The sequence below is a fragment of the Euphorbia lathyris genome, chromosome 9, assembly GCF_963576675.1.
Source record: "Euphorbia lathyris chromosome 9, ddEupLath1.1, whole genome shotgun sequence".
Taxonomy (NCBI): Eukaryota; Viridiplantae; Streptophyta; class Magnoliopsida; order Malpighiales; family Euphorbiaceae; genus Euphorbia; species Euphorbia lathyris.
The window spans coordinates 25,053,646-25,072,473 of record NC_088918.1 but is presented as its reverse complement, the minus strand read 5'-3'; the positions used below and the strand labels follow the sequence as shown (position 1 = coordinate 25,072,473).

The window sequence follows — 18,828 nt, the reverse complement described above, 5'->3', positions numbered from 1 at the left end:
GTATAGGGTGTTCAGCTTGAAGAATCCAGTGCTTTTGTCTTCTCTATAGATTGGTGACTTGTATGGATGGTTATGTTTAATTTTTATGTTTTCATCATCTCTTCTGTAAGTTCATTGAAGGGGAATAATCTAAAAGGCATGACTTTGTGAAAAGCAAAGTTACTTAAGAATCAGTCCTATAGATTTTCCAGTGTAATTTGTCATCACACATTTATGTATTCATAAGATTGCTGGATTTGCTCATAAATTGTAGAAAGCATGTTCTGTTTATTTTGTTAGATTTCTTTGCAAGATAACTGTAATCCTAACTTTGATATTAAGTTTAACCATTTGGGTTTAACTTTCTTGGTACAATTGTAGATGGATTATGGGCTATGTTGCATGGAAATTTTGATTTCAAAATGTTCCATGTTTCCGAAACTCTTGGAAACTTTGTACAAGACGTAGAACGCTCCTGAAATTTATTTAAAAAAATTGGACAGTCGTATCTTATAATTTGTAAACTAGTTCCTAGGATGTAATGTGTTTTCAGAGGTGGATCAATGCTAATCACATGTTAAATCCCTAATATTTTTTAGATCATTGTCTACAAACTTTCAAAATGTAAAGATCCCTTTTTTACAGTACTATGCGACTTCTATGCAATTTTTTCAAATGTGTGTATACAAAACAATTAAACATACATTCTTATAATTTTAAACATTTGTAGATATATCCATATTTTCTATTATTACACGTTCCAACACAATTCAGTTTCCTATATTTTTTTAAACAAATATTGTTTCCCAGTTTCCGTTTCAGTTTCCATTTCCATTTCAGTTTCCATGTAATGTAGATTATGGGTTCCATGCTCATATTGTCATATTTACCTATGCCAAAAGAGAAAATAAAATAACAAAAGCAAGAAGAGAAAACCGAAGTTTAGTTTTACATATGAGCTTTGTTGTGATATTTGAACTTGTGTATTATATTCACAATTTTAATACCCTAGTTAAGTTTAAATTTTGGATTAAATTGAGATTTCTGCAGTGCAGTATACTCTTCTGGGCTAAAACGTCCTGAGATTTTAATTGAACTGAGGGATAGCGTTGTCCTGACTCCAAAAAATGTGCAGGTATCTTTTTTGGCTGATGTTAGATTGCTATGTCTGTCCTACTTAGTAAATTTGTTTAACACTTATAGTTTATTGGTTTGGAAAAGGAACTCATTCTTGTTGTTTATATTCAGGCACTAAGAACTCTCTTCAATATTGCTACTCGGTTGCACAATGTTTTGGGGCCGTCATGGGTCTTAGTATGTTTGCTTTTTCATCTTTCTTGTTTTCATCAGGTAAACAAAGTTTACAATTTCTATTTGTTTTGTATGAATATATACAGGTGCTGGAAACTTTAGCTGCTCTAGATCGAGCAATTAACTCTCCACATGCCACCACACAGGTAATGTATATATAAAAAATGTAATAATGTAAGCATGGTATGGGTCTTCTAGGTATGGGCTGTAGTTGTCTAGGTAGAATCCTTAATGTGTATATATACGTGTATTGTCCTTGAATGAAATATAATATATTCATATAGTTTTAGTCTATATGGTATGCCATGGATTCCTCTCTATTTCCATGGTATCAGAACCTTGTTTTGGGTTTCTGGATTGAGATTCCAGAATTTATTTTCTGCCTTGTGAGCAGTATTTCTGGGTTTGTATTTTTGGGCTGTTTTCTTCAGCATTACTGTCTGCCTTGTGAGCAGATTGTTTGGACCAAGGGTTCCAAGTCTCAGTTCAATCTCACCGGATTGTCGCCGTTCCTCTTCCGCCGCCTTCGTCTCTCTGCTTCCGACCTGTTTGCCTGGTTAGTTTTCCGGTGAATCTCCTTTTGTGCAATGACGTTGCTGGCAGCAATACGCATCAACTGAGTTTTGCTTGCCCTTTTCCAATGAAGCTTAATGTTCTGCTGTCGTCTCTCCTGTTCGATTTGTTCGTCTAGGTTGCGTCTCTCCCGGATTATGTTTTATATTACAAAGTATCTTGAGTTTCTTGTTTTGAGTTGTATTGTCTTCAAGACCATGTATTCTGTATCTGTAGCAAGCTGAGCATGATTAAAATCCATGCTTCAGCTTGAGGAGGAGTGTAATAATGTAAGCATGGTATGGGTCTGTCTATGTATGGGCAGCAGCTGTCTAGGTAGTATTCTTAATGTGTATATATATGTGTATTATCCTTGAATGAAATATATTCATATAGTTTTAGTCTATATGGTATCCCATGGATTCCTCTCTATTTCCATGGTCTGTAACATAAAAAAAGCTTGTTTAAGATTTGAATAATTATTGTTTTAGGTGGGCTCTTGTGTGAAAACTTCCTTAAATTTTGGTAAATTTTCAACAGTGTTATTTATTCTTTTTGTACTGAATATGTAATTTTGTTTTTTCTTATATGCACTTAAGCAGTTGGGGTCTTATTTTGACCATGCATTTGTGTAAGATGTCAATGAAGTTTGTAGATATTTATGCTTAATGTGAACACAGTCCAATAGTCCAGTTATATAATGAGCAGATTAACTAAGAAACCACTTGCATATACTGCTGGTTTACCAATTGAGCTATAAGCCCCCAGTTGGTGCTAACTTATCTTCTTTGTATGTCAGGAAATTTCTACAGCTGCTCCAAAGCTTCCAAGAGAATCTATTGGCCAATACAGTGATTTCAGCATTCTAACTTCCTTAAATTCCCAGGCAAGTAGCACATGTTGTTCCATTGGAAGTATACCAAAATTGATTCCACCAGAATTCTTGTTGAATGAACTAATGGGGTGTTTGGTTAAGCAAAAGTAGAGTAAGGAATGAGAATGGTTAATTCCCTGAATGTTTGGTTTTACAATTTTAATTTAGTAATGAGAATCACATTCCCCCAACTATGGGAATCAATGATTCCCTCTTCCCCTCCCATCAATCAAACTCCATTCCCATTTTGTTTTAATCAATACATCCACATGATATCTTTGAGGGCGAGCCTTGGCACAACGGTAAATGTTGTTGTCGTGTGACCAAGAGGTCACGGGTTCGAGTCTTAGGAGCGGCCTCTTGCCAAATAAATTGGCAGGGGAAGGCTTGCTCCCAGTACACAAACCCTTGTGGTGGGACCCCTCCCCGGACCCTCGCTCAGCGGGGACGCGTAGTGCGACCGGGCCGCCCTTTATCCACATGATATCTTTCTTTTACTAGGAAGAAAACCATATCGTTTACTGTACCTAACAATTCATGATTCATCACAGATTATATTAACTACTTTTTTTACTAGATTATACTATCATTCATGTACTAATATAATTTAAAATAATATAAAAAGAAAAGAAGAAAAATATATAATTATTATATATCAATAAATTTTTATATGTTTTACACAATTTCTTATTGAATTAAATTTGTTAAAATTACCATTGGTTCTAATAAATGTAAAAACTAAATAAATCTATTTTTTTATAATTAGATTTCTATCCCAAAATAAACCAAACAGAATTATTAAATGGTGATTCCGATTCTGACTCTCTATCATTCCGATTCCGCAATTTCAACCAAACATCCTCTAATATGCTATTTCTTTTTAAGGGATAATGTTCAATTTTGCCCCCAAGTTATTGGGGGTGAGCAATGTAGACCTGATTGTAGCAAGTGTTAAAAAATGTTACCTCTATCCTGGAAACCCTAGTTCAATGAATCCCTTTTTTCTAACAGATTTGAAAATGGAGCACTAATAATTCAAAGCAGCTGTCCAGGCTGCCAACGACACCATCAGAAATGAAGAGGTGGAACATAAAACTAACATGGAAAAATGAGTGGACCATAAATTAATTATATGATCTGCATGTGAGTAACTTCTTTCACATACTTTTCCCTTCTCCGCTCCTTTACTGTTCTGCTCTCTGTCCTCTTCACTTCTACTCTACGAATTCCACGTTTTCCTCTATCTCTCATCTTAGTTTCCTCCTCCCATTAGCTTCCATCTCCATTCTCCTTCCTCTCACTCTTACCTGCATTGGAGGATTTGCAGATTGTTGACCAACTGTGAGAAATTAATTGCCAATGATGAGTTACTCTTTCATGTTCAGGATGGAGTTAGGGGGCAATGTCCTTTGCCAAGAAATTCAAAGATAGACTGAACTGGGGTTTCCATTGCTTGCTCCCAATAATGTTGGGGGCATTATTTGTACCATATCCCTTTTTTTCGAAGCCATTGTTACTGTTAAATGATTTCATTGTTTTGGGAAACAGAAAAATAAACTGCCTCTGTCTCCCCTTTTTCTGCTGAAGGTGCTGTTTCCCCTACTTTTTGTTTGATTAAAGCTGATATCACATGCTGTCATCATTTTGTCTTGTTAAATGTGAAACTAGAAATATTGTTGACACTAAATTGTGCTGATTTTTTTTTTTAAAATGTTTTCCTTTGGCACCATTTTAAGATATTCATCTACATTTTCTAACTCAATTTTCTTTGTTTTTAAAGCTATTTGAGAGCTCAGGGTTGATGCACATATCTGCAGTTAAATCACTTCTTACTGCACTATGTCAACTATCACACCAATGCATGTGTGAGGCTTCAGGTGGTTTTGGACCAGCAGTGCATCAAAAGATTGGAAGCATCAGTTTTTCAGTTGAGCGAATGATATCTATTCTTGTCAATAATCTTCATAGTAAGTTGTGAATTTTTGTGGAAGTTGGTGGAGTGTAATCCTCTTTGTTTTTCATGTGAATTGCATTTATGTTGGTGAATTTGGATTACGTCTATAACGTTCTTTAAAACAAGATTTACCCCTCCTGGAGATCCTTTTTGGTAGTTCTCAGTGTTATTTTCTACTACTTCTAAAGGGTTCTCATACTAGTAGTTAAAAGTCCCCAATTTCTCTAATTTAATACATGCTATCAATTTCTATGTTGGAAAATCTGATTTTGTTTTCTTGCAAGGGGAAAAATTGATTGATCGATATGATTCTTCAAATATGTTTTTCTTAAATTTGATGGAGCTTATACTGGAGTACTCTGTTTCACTTCAAAATGGTTATCATGTTGTAGACTGTGTGCTCTATCTTTTCCAATTGTGAATGTTTTTTCCTGCAAAGAAATAAATTTTTTAGAATGCAGAGCTCTGCACTTGGTATTGCTCTCGACCTAGTAAAAGTTATGCCAATTGAGTTGTGTTTTATCCTGTTTGTCTTTATTCAATCTTCTACTATGTTGCAGGAGTCGAGCCATTGTGGGATCATGTTGTGGGCCATTTTCTAAAGGTAAATGCTATGATTGTTTTTCTTGTTTTGAGTAGTGATAACTTGTGGAAAAATCCTTGATCGGAGCACTTCCCTGTGAGGCGCCGTTGGGATCGGCCGGGGACACTCCGATGCCAAAGTCAGTAATATTTCTGAGAATAAACTGTAAGCACAAAATTAGAGAATCAGTAAGTGTACCTTTGATCCTAGGAAGCTGGGGTATTTATATAGGTTTCTGTAACCTTCAGCATTAATGGGGAAGCAGGTGAAGAGTTGTGTCATTACTCATCTTTAATTGCTATTAATTCTCCATTAATCCCAGCATTTAGCATTGAAACCCTCAGAGTTGAAGTATTCGAACAGTCAAGTCTTTATTCCCCTTTAATGGCTATTAATTGCCATTTAATTGTATTTATTCCCATTTATGGATGGTAATAAAGGCGCCTTTTGGTATTCTTAGATCCGTCAAGGCGTATGTACGCTCTCCTTGAGAGTTATGGCGGGTCTCCACTACTCGCTCTCATCGGGCGTATCTCGTTATGGCGTATCTCTCCATGGTCCACGTGGTGTGGCATAATGCTAGAAACTCCTTCATTTTCTTCATTATTTACATATTCACCCCTGCATTGATCCTGCAATAATTGTCATTAATTCCACATTACTCATGCACAAATATCTCTTTTAGAAGGAATAATGGTTTGCCATTATTTATATTAATTTTCCCTTATTCCTTATTCAAGAATAATTTGGGTTGTTATCAGAAGCCCCCCTAAAGGTATAAAAAGCTCTTTAGGGCTGTTTAAATGGTGTTTCATTTTTCTATCTTGGAGGAAAGTGGACCCGCCCTAGATGGGGGATCACATATGGATATGATACGCTTTTAGGGGATTTTGCTTCTTCGTGGATAGGTGGCCAACCGTATCCATTGTTAGCCTCTAGGGGCTTCTTGAGAGTTATATTTCCTTTAGAAAGGAATAACCTGCCCTTTATGGGACCATTTGTTCCTACCGCATAGGATTATGATTCGCCTTAGGGACTTCTTTTCTTCAGTTCTGCCATATTGAGGAGAATGACCCGCCCTTTGGGATCAGTAAGAATGATCATCCATTTAGGGACTTTTGTGCATTTTGTGGGGGGTTTTGACACTCTAGGCACTTGCCTTTTTAGCATTTACTCATTTTCCAAAGTGTTTTTACTTTGCATTTGATGAAGACGAGGCTTCATTGCTTTTGATGAAGACGAGGCTTCATTGCTTGGATGAAGACGAGGCTTCATTATTTAGAGATGAAGACGAGGCTTCATTGTTTGGAGATGAACCCTTTGCTTTCCAGAACTATTTTTACTAATGCATTATATCTTTTAGCAAGTAATTTTCTAGAATCTGGTTTAGGATTTCTCTGATTGTTTAGGGTAGGTGGCCAGCCGTACCCCAATGTGTGAACCTTTGTGAAGGTTTAGAAGCTTTTATTCCTGGTGAGGAAGTTAAGCTGCCTTAGGCGATCGATTTGCTTCCTATCTTTGAGGTGAATCGATCTTCCGCCAGGTCTTGAGACTCTTCTTTGGGAAGAGTATTTGAGAGTGTAAAGTTCTCACGTCTGAGAAATGTTTTAACTCTGTCTCTGACGGCAATCAATTGTTTCCTATCTTTGAGGTAGATCGATCCGCCGCTGAGATTATTGTCTGATTGTTTGTAAAACTTAAGTACAATTGTTTTAATCCTTATGGTCGCCATTTACTTTTACGTTTGCGTAAGTAAATATATAAGTTTGTAGGATTTAATATGGAGTAGGTGGTCAGCCATACTCCGTTGTGCGAACCTTTGTGAAGGTTTGAAGCTGTTCTATTCCTTCTAGAGGAAGTAAAGCTGCCTAGGGGATCAACTTGCTACCTATCTTTGAGGTGAAGCGATCCGCCCGTAGGACTTGTGAACCCTTCTTTGGGAAGGGAGTGAGAGAGTGTAAAGTCCTTGCGTCCAAGGAATGTTTTAACTCTTTCTCGAATGGTGATCATCTAAAGATGGATCCGCCCATGAGAGTGTTCTCCTATCTTTGAGGAGAAAGTTGAGGGTGTAATGATCTCATGTTTGAGACGATTTTAACCCGCTTTTGATGGTGGTCAATCCTTTTCCTGTCTTTGAGGAGAGAGTTGAGCTCATTTGAAAGCTCCTGAGGGTCTGTGCTTCTTATCTTTATGGAAAGGGGATCCGCCCGTGATGGGATCAATTGTCCTATCTTTGAGGTAATTGATCCACCTGTGGAACTTTTCATTCGCCAGCCACTGGGCGTATATCAGCACTAAAAGCTAGGCAAATGAATATAAGAAGTATGACGAGAAAGAATAAATTATAAAATATAGGATACTATAACAGTTTAATGCACATATAAGAATATGTAAAAATACTGATTTTTAGGCCCATGGTTCCGTCTTTTCTGAGCAACTAGAACCGCATCCTCAATGATGTTTAACTTATGAGTAATCACATCTGGGCTTACTCCTGTGGGGATCTCATTCTCCTATGTAAATACGCTTTCAGACTCAATGAGAACTTTTTTAACATCCTCTTTGATCTCAAGTTTTAATCCTTTGGCGATCCGCACCCGCTTTCCATCAGCAATAAGGAGCGTTTCTGTGTCGCCCAAAGCTGTAGTGACAAGTTAATATTTCTCACCTTCGTCCTCTTTGGATTGTGGGCGGATTGATAGTGACGCCGAGTATAAGTCTCTTTAGCCACCTTTTGGTTCCCGCTAATCATTACTCCTCCTTTGCTGGTGGGAATGTACATTGTCAGACGACGGATGGAAATTAGGGCTGCAACCTCTGGCCCTTGGTCTGGATAGTGTGACCCGTCACTCCAATGATGTCAACAATGGTTGTTTCTATTTGGATCGGATCAACCTTTAGTTTGGCGAATGCACCTTTGGTGATAACATTGCGAGAACTGCCCGTGTCTTTACTCGCTTTATTTTATCTCCCATCCTTGAATCGCCATTGTTACTACCAATGCATTTGCATGTGGAGAGATTACTGGACCTGTTTCTGCAAAAGGAGCAATGGAGGGATGTTTTATCCAGAGCGGATATTTTTGTTTTTTCCACGGGTGGCTGATACACTGGTCCATCTGCTATGACATTAATGACACTTTTGAATTTATTTTTGGGATCTGTCTTCTGCTTGTCATCTTGTTATTTGTTATTCTGGACAAAGCTATCTAGTTTGCCAGCTCCCAGCAAGCTTCAGTGTGGTGGCCAACCTATAGTACGCTTTGGCGTTTCTTCCAACGGTTACATGCTCCCCTCCTTTGGGTTCGGGATATGTAATGTCCCGCTTATATTGATTTTTTTCTTTTATATTGTGGCAAGTTGGAAGCTTTAATCAATTTTTCCGCCTCGTACCCCATGATTCGCGCTGTGAATGGCGAATTCCTGTTAACTGGATGACGTATCTTTCTGCATTGTTCTCTTGTCTATCCAGAGCGGCATGCACTCGCCTTTCAATCTCATCATTCGTGTGTTCAATGTTGAACCATGATGGTGAAGCCGGCTCTTGATCTTGATCTCGATCATGTTGAGGTTATGCTTGGAGCTATGGTTTAACGCGGATGGATGTTGTCACAACCGTGGGAGACATTTTATCTAGCTTCGAATATCTTGTCTCCGCATCCTTCAACATTTTGCTAACATAATAAATGGAGAACTGCTGACCTTCTTCTTCTTGAATAACCACGGTGCACATAGCTTTATCCATGACAGATTGATACAAATGCAGGTCTCCCCTTCAGATTGGTCTGCACATCAAGGGTGGTTCTGCTAGGAATTGTTTTATACCTTGATATGCTTGTTGACAATCTTTCTATTACGATGATCCGCCCGTTCAACCTCTGGATCTTTCTCACCCATAGTGGGGCTTTCATTTAGGCGCTCTTTTCACCTTTTTCCTCGCATGGCTTTTACTTTATCTGGATTTGCTCTAACTCCTTTTTTGCTAATGACATAGTCAAGGAATTTTTCTGAAGTGACTCTGAATATACACTTCTCTGGATGGAGCTTTATTTTTCATGCTAGTGTTTGGCACTGGTTGCATTTTTAGCAATTCCCTTGTACCTGTGGGTTAGCACTGAAAGAACTCCAGAAGTGGGGCATACCCTGTCCATTATTAAAAGATTGTGGTAAGGCATGAAAGCTATATTCACTTACCTTGGGGATCAGTGGCTTGATCCACGGAACATACTTCATAGCAAAAGACTGTTTGCATTGACCTTGTTGACAAATATCATGTATAATGCAATGTCTCTTTATGGAATTTTTAGTTCATCTTGGAATCAACTTAATAATTCCTTCACGTTGGTCCCTGACTCTAGAATGAACTTAGTCAAAGAATAAAACTGAGTAAATATTATATGTCAAACAAATTCATAATAGAATTTTAATCGTGCTTGTTTTAATAATAATATCACGTATAACGGTCATAACCATAAAGATTGCTACTGCACATGAATATTATAATGAATTCTTAATAAATAACCATAATGAGAATGATTTAAGAATAATGTCCTTTTGTATTTCAATGCGCATTAATATCCAAGATAGCATATTTATTTTAAACGTCATAAAAGTTATGACATTCTATATTGGGTAAGATATCTTACATAATTCCTATTTACTTGCAATTAATATTGTGCATCCATACATTAATGGCATTCAGAGATCATTAAAGCCTCATTTGAATGAGGTGTAATTAAAGAACGGTAAGTGATGATTTAATAATATAGTTATATATAAAATTACTCTTATATCATTTCATTTGTACGAATAAAATAAAAGAGAAAGGGTAATTTTGGAAGAAAAATACATGTACCATGATTCTCCTCCAATTTGGAGTGTAAGGAAAATTACTCAAAATTCACTCTCACCTACCTTCACATACAATCCTCCAATCTTTAAGGAATTCTCATGTATATCCTAAGAATTTTGCATAAATTAATGTTCTGATCCGAAACCGACACTTGCACTATTTTGTAGTTAGCTCAGGACATGAAAGTTTTGTTTATCAAATTTGGTAATTCATCAGCCCATAATGACCTTAATAGTTAGGGACAATTACAAGATAATTACAAATAGACTCAATATTTTCAAGTCTCTTGTGTTGGTAACAGAAATTCTAACAATGTCAAATAAACAGTTTTTATATGAATAGACACATCCTTGTAAAAAAGGGAATGAAATAACTGTTTGACAAAACAATATTCAAAAATATGAATTTTTGATATTAAAAGTACTATATAGGAGAAAAGCCACATATAGATGGTGAATTGTACAAGGAAAAACCAAATATGATTTTTTTGTAATTTCTTCTAATAGTTATATGCATGTTCATCCAAAAGACCGACCAGATCTAAATCATTTGTAATTACATGAGCTCTTTTATGATATTTTAATATCAAATGACAAAATCACATTGAATGGATGATTTTTTTTTGTAAATCCCAAGATTACGGGTCTTATACATGCGTTTGTACTAATTCAATGATAATATCATATTACACTTGTCATGCATAAAAATATGAGGGCATAGTAAGCATGCAAGATTTAATGAAAGATTTGTGTCTATGACTTCATCTTTCACAGTTTATTAGATTTATCATAATAACATGTAATGATATTTATAGCACTTTATAAGAGTGAGGGATCTCAATTTTCTTTAATTAAAAATGGAATAAGAAAGGGGAGGAAACTTATCTTTTTCATCATAAAATTCCAGATTTAATGTAGAAAACTCTTTCCCACCAATATATGGAGAACTGTATCTTTAGATAGATTTGTTGTACTGATTGAGCCAAAGTTTGAGATTGTGATTTCTATTCTGTTGACTCCATTGTTTTGTTCTTTGTGAAACTCTATACAATCAAGATTTTGTGATATTCTGTTTGTTAGAGATCCACGATCACCGCACCAATTGATAACTTGTGGAAAAATCCTTGATCGGAGCACTTCCCTGTGAGGCGCCGTTGGGATCGGCCGGGGACACTCCGATGCCAAAGTCAGTAATATTTCTGAGAATAAACTGTAAGCACAAAAGTAGAGAATCAGTAAGTGTACCTTTGATCCTAGGAAGCTGGGGTATTTATATAGGTTTCTGTAACCTTCAGCATTAATGGGGAAGCAGGTGAAGAGTTGTGTCATTACTCATCTTTAATTGCTATCAATTCTCCATTAATCCCAGCATTTAGCATTGAAACCCTCAGAGTTGAGGTATTCGAACAGTCAAGTCTTTATTCCCCTTTAATGGCTATTAATTGCCATTTAATTGTATTTATTCCCATTCATGGATGGTAATAAAGGCGCCTTTTGGTATTCTTAGATCCGTCAAGGCGTATGTACGCTCTCCTTGAGAGCTATGGCGGGTCTCCACTACTCGCTCTCATCGGGCGTATCTCGTTATGGCGTATCTCGCCATGGTCCACGTGGTGTGGCATAATGCTAGAAACTCCTTCATTTTCTTCATTATTTACATATTCACCCCTGTATTGATCCTGCAATAATTGTCATTAATTCCACATTAATCATGCACAAATATCTCTTTTAGAAGGAATAATGGTTTGCCATTATTTATATTAATTTTCCCTTATTCCTTATTCAAGAATAATTTGGGTTGTTATCAAGTAGCATAATGCATCTTATATATCCTTGACCTTGGACATATATCCTGCAGCTCGCTGGTAATTCTAATCAGCTTATACGGAATTTGGCACTTGATGCGTTAGATCAATCAATATGTGCTGTTTTAGGTTCTGAACAGTTCCAAAATTATGTGCCACCCAAACTCCAAGAGACATCTCATAATGTGAGTAAATTTCAAACTTTTTAATGGTTAGCAAGGTGAATACTTAATAATAGTGCATTGACTACAGAAGTTTTTGCTGTATGATATCTTTGCTCCTTCTAGATGGAAGCTACGGATGCACAGCTGAGATCCCTTGAATGTTCTGTCATATCTTCCCTCAAGGTTCTTTTTTCCACTCAAAGTGCTGATGGCCGTGCTGGATCCTTAAAAATTCTTGTTCATGTTTTGGAGGTAATATGGCACTACTGAAGATTGATCACAACCCCACATTCATTTCTAGTCTCTGTTATCTGCTTATGCATATATGGTAGTTTTTTGTAGAACTTTTGCTTACATAATTTTTCTCTTTCAGAGGCATGGCGAAAAATTGTATTACAGTTGGCCGAATATTCTTGAAATGTTAAGGTTTAGCATTTGAATAATTTACTTCCTACCCATTTTTATGTGAATCTGTCCCCTTGGATGATCTCATAAATATTTCTTTTCAGGTCTGTTGTAGATGCAACAGAGAAAGATCTTGTCACCTTGGGTTTCCAGGTCAGTGCAATTATCAATGAGACTTCATGTATTTTATAATTATACCCTTCCTTTAGATTCAAACTGGTAGTTTAAGAGACATGGATATGTATATATGGAACCATTATAGGTACTAAAAAGATGTGTTCTTTTCTTTTTTCATATGCACATATATCTTTGTAGTGTTTTCACTAACTGAAATCCTAGGAGCTCTTATTTGTTATGGTGCCCTTTTTTATGTAACCTAGCGTTTGACTTTTATTAATGTTAGTCGTGAGATTTGACACTGGTAATCCATCTCCGTCATCTATTTCCATATTAGTGTGAGTAATCATAAAAATATTTGAATATTTAACATGGTAAAGTCCTGAAAACTGAACTTGCAAAACTGCATATAAAACCTTGAAGAATTTGATTTTTGTCCTCTTCCATCTTTGAGATTTTTGGGAGCAGTTGTCTTCTAACATCTTTTTGGAATCATTTTTCTCATCTTGTCATGTATACTAAAAACTACTCTTGGGTGCCTAAAAGCTTAAAATTTTAGGTTAAATGGTTCATGGCGATAAAGCCATCTAGTTCAATATTGGGCCACTCGCAGATGTCCAGTCTTGGAAACTTAGTGTTAAAGTATCTCATAATGAGTAATGAAGGCAATGTTTCATTTATAAGTGCGAGGCAATCCTCCCCCTTCAAGGTACCTTTTGGGGTGAGTTCGGCCCAAATTACATCATATCAAAGCCTCTTAGGCCTAGAGGTCAAAAGTTCGAATTCCGATAACTCCATTTGTTAATTGAGATTTCAACACGATGGTAGCGTGGGCTTGTAATGCACCTACTTCAATCTCAAGGGGTGCTTGTATGCGGGGGGTGTGCTAGAGATAATAAAAACTATTCTTGGCACTTACCTATAAGCTTAACTTTTGGGTTAAATGGTTCCATTAGTCTTCCCACTAAAGCACAATAGCTTCTCCACCTTTCTCAAAATAATATAAACTTGTATTGTTAAATCCTTTCCATTACCAAAACCAACATACGAAAAATTGCTCAATGTTAGAAATTTTCTATAAAAGATCAGAAGGTCATTGCATTATGTTTTGCCCTTTCGACACCATAGAGATGTGAAAAGGTGATCCATAAGAAGAGAAAGAACAATAGAATATGGCACTGAATACAGCACTCCAGAGATTATCTCTCTCCCCCCCAGCTAACAGCTAAGAGCCACACAAAACTGGAGAATATAACTGACTGCTTCACTCACACACTCCTCCCCCCTTGTAACTAATTATTCTCTAATTCCAAAGCATAACAGAAAAGGAAAGCTCATGCTCCCTTTCCACGTGTCCCTCCTTGCCTCCTCGAATAAACATTCCATATTTTAGGCCCATGGTTTAGTTGAGCTAACACCGGCCTATTCTCATTACCCACTCTATCAAAAGGAGCTAACAAAGAGAAGGTAAGGGAAAAGAGAGACCAAGTTTGTACATGGCCACCCATTGTCACTGTTGTTATGATCAATTGGAGGCCTCTATGGCAGAGCAAGAAAAAAGAGAAATAGGCACTACTATCGATTGGAGAAACAATGTGGAATTATCTGTTCGTATTATAGTTTTGTTTGCTATGATTGACTGAGCTCTAGTCATGCAGCAAGGTGGGGAAGAGAGAGAGAGAGAGGTGAGGGGGTTTGGAAGGATATAGATGGAAAAGAGAGGATCAAAAAGCAGGGGGGGTGATGCTTTTCTTGGGGACATTTTTTTTTTTTTAATTTTTTCCCATTTTAGTCACTTAACTATAATTGTTAGAAATGCCAAAGGGTGTATATAAAATTGGTGCTATTAAAAGGATTGGCTAATCTTCAACAAGTGTACAAATGCTATTACTTTCTGGTAATTTAGGTTTATTTTGCTGATGGATTTATGTATTTATAATCATAGTCACCACTTCTTTTTCTACCCATAAAATCAGATGAACTTTTATTCTTGCAGTGTGTACGAGTCATTATGAATGATGGACTTGCTTCTATTCCTACAGAGTTTCTCCATGTGTAAGATTCAAAAATTTTGATAACAGAACTAGTGTCTTCCATTTCTCTCAATTTTGGTGTCACTATGCATTTATTTGACGAGGGCGAGCCTTGGCGCAACGGTAAACGTTGTTGTCGTGTGACCAAGAGGTCACGGGTTCGAGTCTTAGGAGCGGCCTCTTGCCAAATAAATTGGCAGGGGAAGGCTTGCCCCCAGTACACCCTTGTGGTGGGACCCCTCCCCGGACCCTCGCTCAGCGGGGACGCGTAGTGCGACCGGGCCACCCTTTTATGCATTTATTTGACGTGGCATTTTTATTTATATTTGTGTTTGCGTGTATACATGAATATCAGAATTCTGAAGTTTTTGAATGTGAATACTTTGAGTTTATATGTAATGGGACTTTTTTTTGATCTCTTTTGGTTGTTCCACAAAATGAAGTTTATGATTTTAAAATGCTCGTGAAAGCTTAACTCATGATACTGTGGTGTCCAGTATAATCATGGATATGTATACTGAGTACATGAGAGACCACAACAGCTTCTTAAATAGAGATAACAACTGTAAAAGGACGAAAATCATTTATTGCCAGAACTTACTACTTTTTATAGAGAAACATTTTCTCATCATTTACCGTATTGTCTACTATGATACTGTAATAGTGGATATGTTAGTCAGTCTCTGTTCTTATTTGCTCATCATTTAATTGTATTGTCTACTATGATACTGTAATAGTGGATATGTTAGTCAGTCTCTGTTCTTACTCTGATTCTTAAAAGTTTGTGCATACCTGATGCACACTGCATTTTTTTTCTATCGCTTTTCCAAAGGAAAAGACAATATAAAACTCATGAAAGAGTTTGTTGTGCAAATGTGTTGGTGAATATCTGATCTCAATTTGAAGATATAGACATGATATAAAAAGATACCATATAAATTTTAAATTATGTAAAATTTATCCGTCAAAATCTTGGAAGTTATCATGTTTACATTACCTCATTGTTAATATATATGACGAATTGGAAATAGGCTTTATTTCATACTCATTTGTTTATGGAATATCTGTCAACTTATGTGCTATTTTGAGATTAAAATCTACTTTTCAACTGAAGCAATAGCAAGTACAATCATCAATTTTTCATGTTGCAGATGTGTGGATGTAACTGGAGCATACAGTTCCCAAAAGACAGAGCTAAACATAAGTTTAACAGCAATAGGGCTCTTATGGACCACCACTGATTTTATTGCCAAGGGGCTTCCACACAATCTCTCAGAAGGAAAGGAAACAAGTTGGGTTATCACTTAAATCTATTAACTATTTTCAGTCATATCACTTTCTAGAGCTACTATCTTTACAGTTTTTAAAGAACATTTGTTTTGCTGGGATACATCATTACAGGTAAACCTTATCCTATTTTGAAGCGAATTGATGCTGAATTAAACAAACAGAAGGCTTCAAAACTACATGGTAAAGTGAATGACCAAGCTCCCACAAAAAATATCTTAGAATCCGACAAGTTACTGTTTTCTGTGTTTTCAATACTCCAAAGGCTTGGAGCTGATGAGAGGCCAGAGGTATGAGGTTTATCTTGAAATTGGACTTTCCTACTGTTACAGACCATGAAAATATAGTCCATGGGATACCATGTAGATTAAGGGCCTACTTGGATATATTTACTTAAGAGCATTACACACATATATATATATATATATACACGGTTCTCCTTCATTCAAGGAGACATTGTAGGCCCACAGCAGCCTACAGCAGTCCTATAGCAGCCTAGGCATGCTTACATTTATTTATTATGTAACACCTACTTTATTTACTCTCCAAATTACCATGCGACAATGAAAATCCTGTTGACTCATCATGAGAACCTGACATGGCATTATATTGAGTTTTCTTGATGATTGATTTGAGGGGAATTGTCTGTGAAGATAAAAATTACATAGTTCATGTTGTTTTACTGACTTGTGGGATTCAACTGACATTTTCCTTTACATGACGCTCATGTTTTATCTTTGACTATGTTAACAATTGTGTCTTACCAGCATATATTAGGCATCCAAGGGATGTCTTTCAGTTTCTTTTGTTTTATGCGTTGATTTAGTTTGTTCTTCTAGAAAGTCTTTTGGGTGGAGTACATGGATGTAAATGACTGCATGTATAATATATTGTAAGGGTGCTTGCTTATCTCCCTCCCCCCCTTCTGCAATCTTTCTCTTTTTGGCTAATTGTAACATAAGATTTGTGAAATAGTAAGCTGTTATAAGTAGACTAACAATAGTACTAGGAGTTGCCACTTTAAAAGAATGCCATCCAGCTACTTATTCTTCCTGTCTCTCTATATCTAAGTAAACTTTTTCACTCTTTCTTCTTCACAACTCCTTCAAGACTCTTACTATATGAAATTTTCACTTGCTTTCACTTAGTAACAAGGAAAGTATCAAGTAAATATGCCAATTGAATTAAGTGTTGAATATTATAAATGCTGAAATTATTAAATGATGTAACTGTTTGATAAATACTAAAAATAAGTACTAAATATAAAAATATTATTTGATAATGTTGAACTCAAAACTTAAGTTAAATATTTTGACTTATCAAAATAAGTGATTTTTAACTTAATTGAACATTTTAAGTTGTTGAATAATTGCAGTTATCAAACTCACTTAATGCAAATAAGTACTTAAACTATTAAATAAAGTGATTTTTGAGGTTATCATACGTGGCCTTAGTCTGATAGAATAGTTTTTCTTCAGGAAGTTTAAATTCTAACTGATTCCTAGTAGGAATAAGATCATAGCTCAAGTCTGACTTTTGTACTCCTATCAAAGAAAACTTCTTATCATTTATAAATGAAGCTTTATTTGAAAAGAAAATTCAGAGGTCAGGCGGTCTCTCTCGAGCAAGATCCAGAGGTCTGGAGGTCTCTCTAAACGATTTCCAAATTAGTGTCACCATAGGTAGAAAATAGAAGGAAGAGTTCCTCACTTTAATGTTCAAGGACCCCTAATCGATCCAAAGCTTGTTATTTTAATATCTTTGGCCATTGCGATGTGTTATTGAAATCCAAAGTTCAGGGACTGTGAGTGAAGCTAATCGCCAATTTTTTTTGCACTAGTTGATTAACAATAATAAATTCGAACCATGGATTCAATACAGTATATTTTCTTCTTTGCTCTTTTCTTTCTTTATTTTGTCACTTCTCTTATCATTGTTCAGGTTCCTCCACACTCTCTTCCAAGTTTCAAATAAATATCATTAGTCTAAGATTTATTAATTCGTTTTGTGAATGATTGTGGGTATTGTTCCAAGTCTTTCCATAGCAGAAAAATTCTGCATTGGTGGTCTCTTTGAGCTTTGTGAATATTCTTATTTCAACTAAATATCTCATATAGTTTGTCATTTATTGTATTTTATTTAATATGGTACTAAGCTTTGTCCGAAAAGTTTTTGATTTTTTTTTATCCGTACTCCTCAATTCACTATTTGTCAAATTTCCATGTTGGAAAATGACTATAGCTCTAATTGCATTACCTTAAACTTCGTTACCACAGTTTAAATCCATGATGGTGTTATACCTGTATATTGGGATAGAGATTTCTGTGGACTTACATGTCTGCATGCGAAACTTAGAAGAGATGCTATTATATGTAGCTATAGGAGTGCAAAAAAACTAATTTTATTGCTGCCATGTCATTTCATTACTTTTCTTAGTGATAGGAATTAATCACCTGGAATCATAAATTTACTGAATGGTTCCTAATTTCGGGAATCATATGAATTAATTTCTTAGAAATAGGTATTAATTACCTGGACAAGAAACTTTTCTCCGCAATGACTGAATCTTCTTTTCAGGTCAGAAATGCTTCTGTGCGAACACTCTTTCAAACTCTTGGAAGTCATGGGAACAAACTGTCAAAAAGCATGTGGGAGGAATGTCTTTGGAATTATGTCTTTCCCGCTTTAGGTCGTGCTTCACACATGGTATTTAAAAGTGGTATTCTTTTAGAGGAAAAAAGAAAACGGGGTTGTAAAGTTTCACATTGGGGGAGTGATGGTATTTATAATTTTTGTAGGCTGCAACATCATCAACAGATGAATCTCAAGGGAAGGAATTAGGAAGTCGAGGAGGAAAGGCATTTCATATGCTGATTCATCATAGGTATGCATTTCTGCTTGTGGATTGGTATCT

At 36.1% G+C, this 18,828-nt stretch overlaps 1 protein-coding gene across 5 annotated transcripts in view; it reads left to right on the top strand.

Annotated features, from left to right (window-relative positions):
• LOC136205415 (uncharacterized) overlaps positions 1–18,828 on the top strand; it is a 41,103-nt gene that overhangs the window by 17,718 nt on the left and 4,557 nt on the right. For all 5 annotated transcript variants that reach the window (XM_065996004.1, XM_065996002.1, XM_065996003.1 and 2 more), the window contains 15 exons: positions 1,030–1,114; positions 1,228–1,293; positions 1,377–1,436; positions 2,642–2,728; positions 4,497–4,683; positions 5,231–5,274; positions 11,962–12,093; positions 12,196–12,324; positions 12,446–12,498; positions 12,582–12,630; positions 14,591–14,649; positions 15,779–15,918; positions 16,029–16,204; positions 18,492–18,620; positions 18,713–18,798. In XM_065996004.1, the coding sequence (XP_065852076.1) occupies positions 1,030–1,114; positions 1,228–1,293; positions 1,377–1,436; positions 2,642–2,728; positions 4,497–4,683; positions 5,231–5,274; positions 11,962–12,093; positions 12,196–12,324; positions 12,446–12,498; positions 12,582–12,630; positions 14,591–14,649; positions 15,779–15,918; positions 16,029–16,204; positions 18,492–18,620; positions 18,713–18,798 (1,482 nt within the window). The remainder of the gene's footprint in view (positions 1–1,029; positions 1,115–1,227; positions 1,294–1,376; positions 1,437–2,641; positions 2,729–4,496; positions 4,684–5,230; positions 5,275–11,961; positions 12,094–12,195; positions 12,325–12,445; positions 12,499–12,581; positions 12,631–14,590; positions 14,650–15,778; positions 15,919–16,028; positions 16,205–18,491; positions 18,621–18,712; positions 18,799–18,828) is intronic.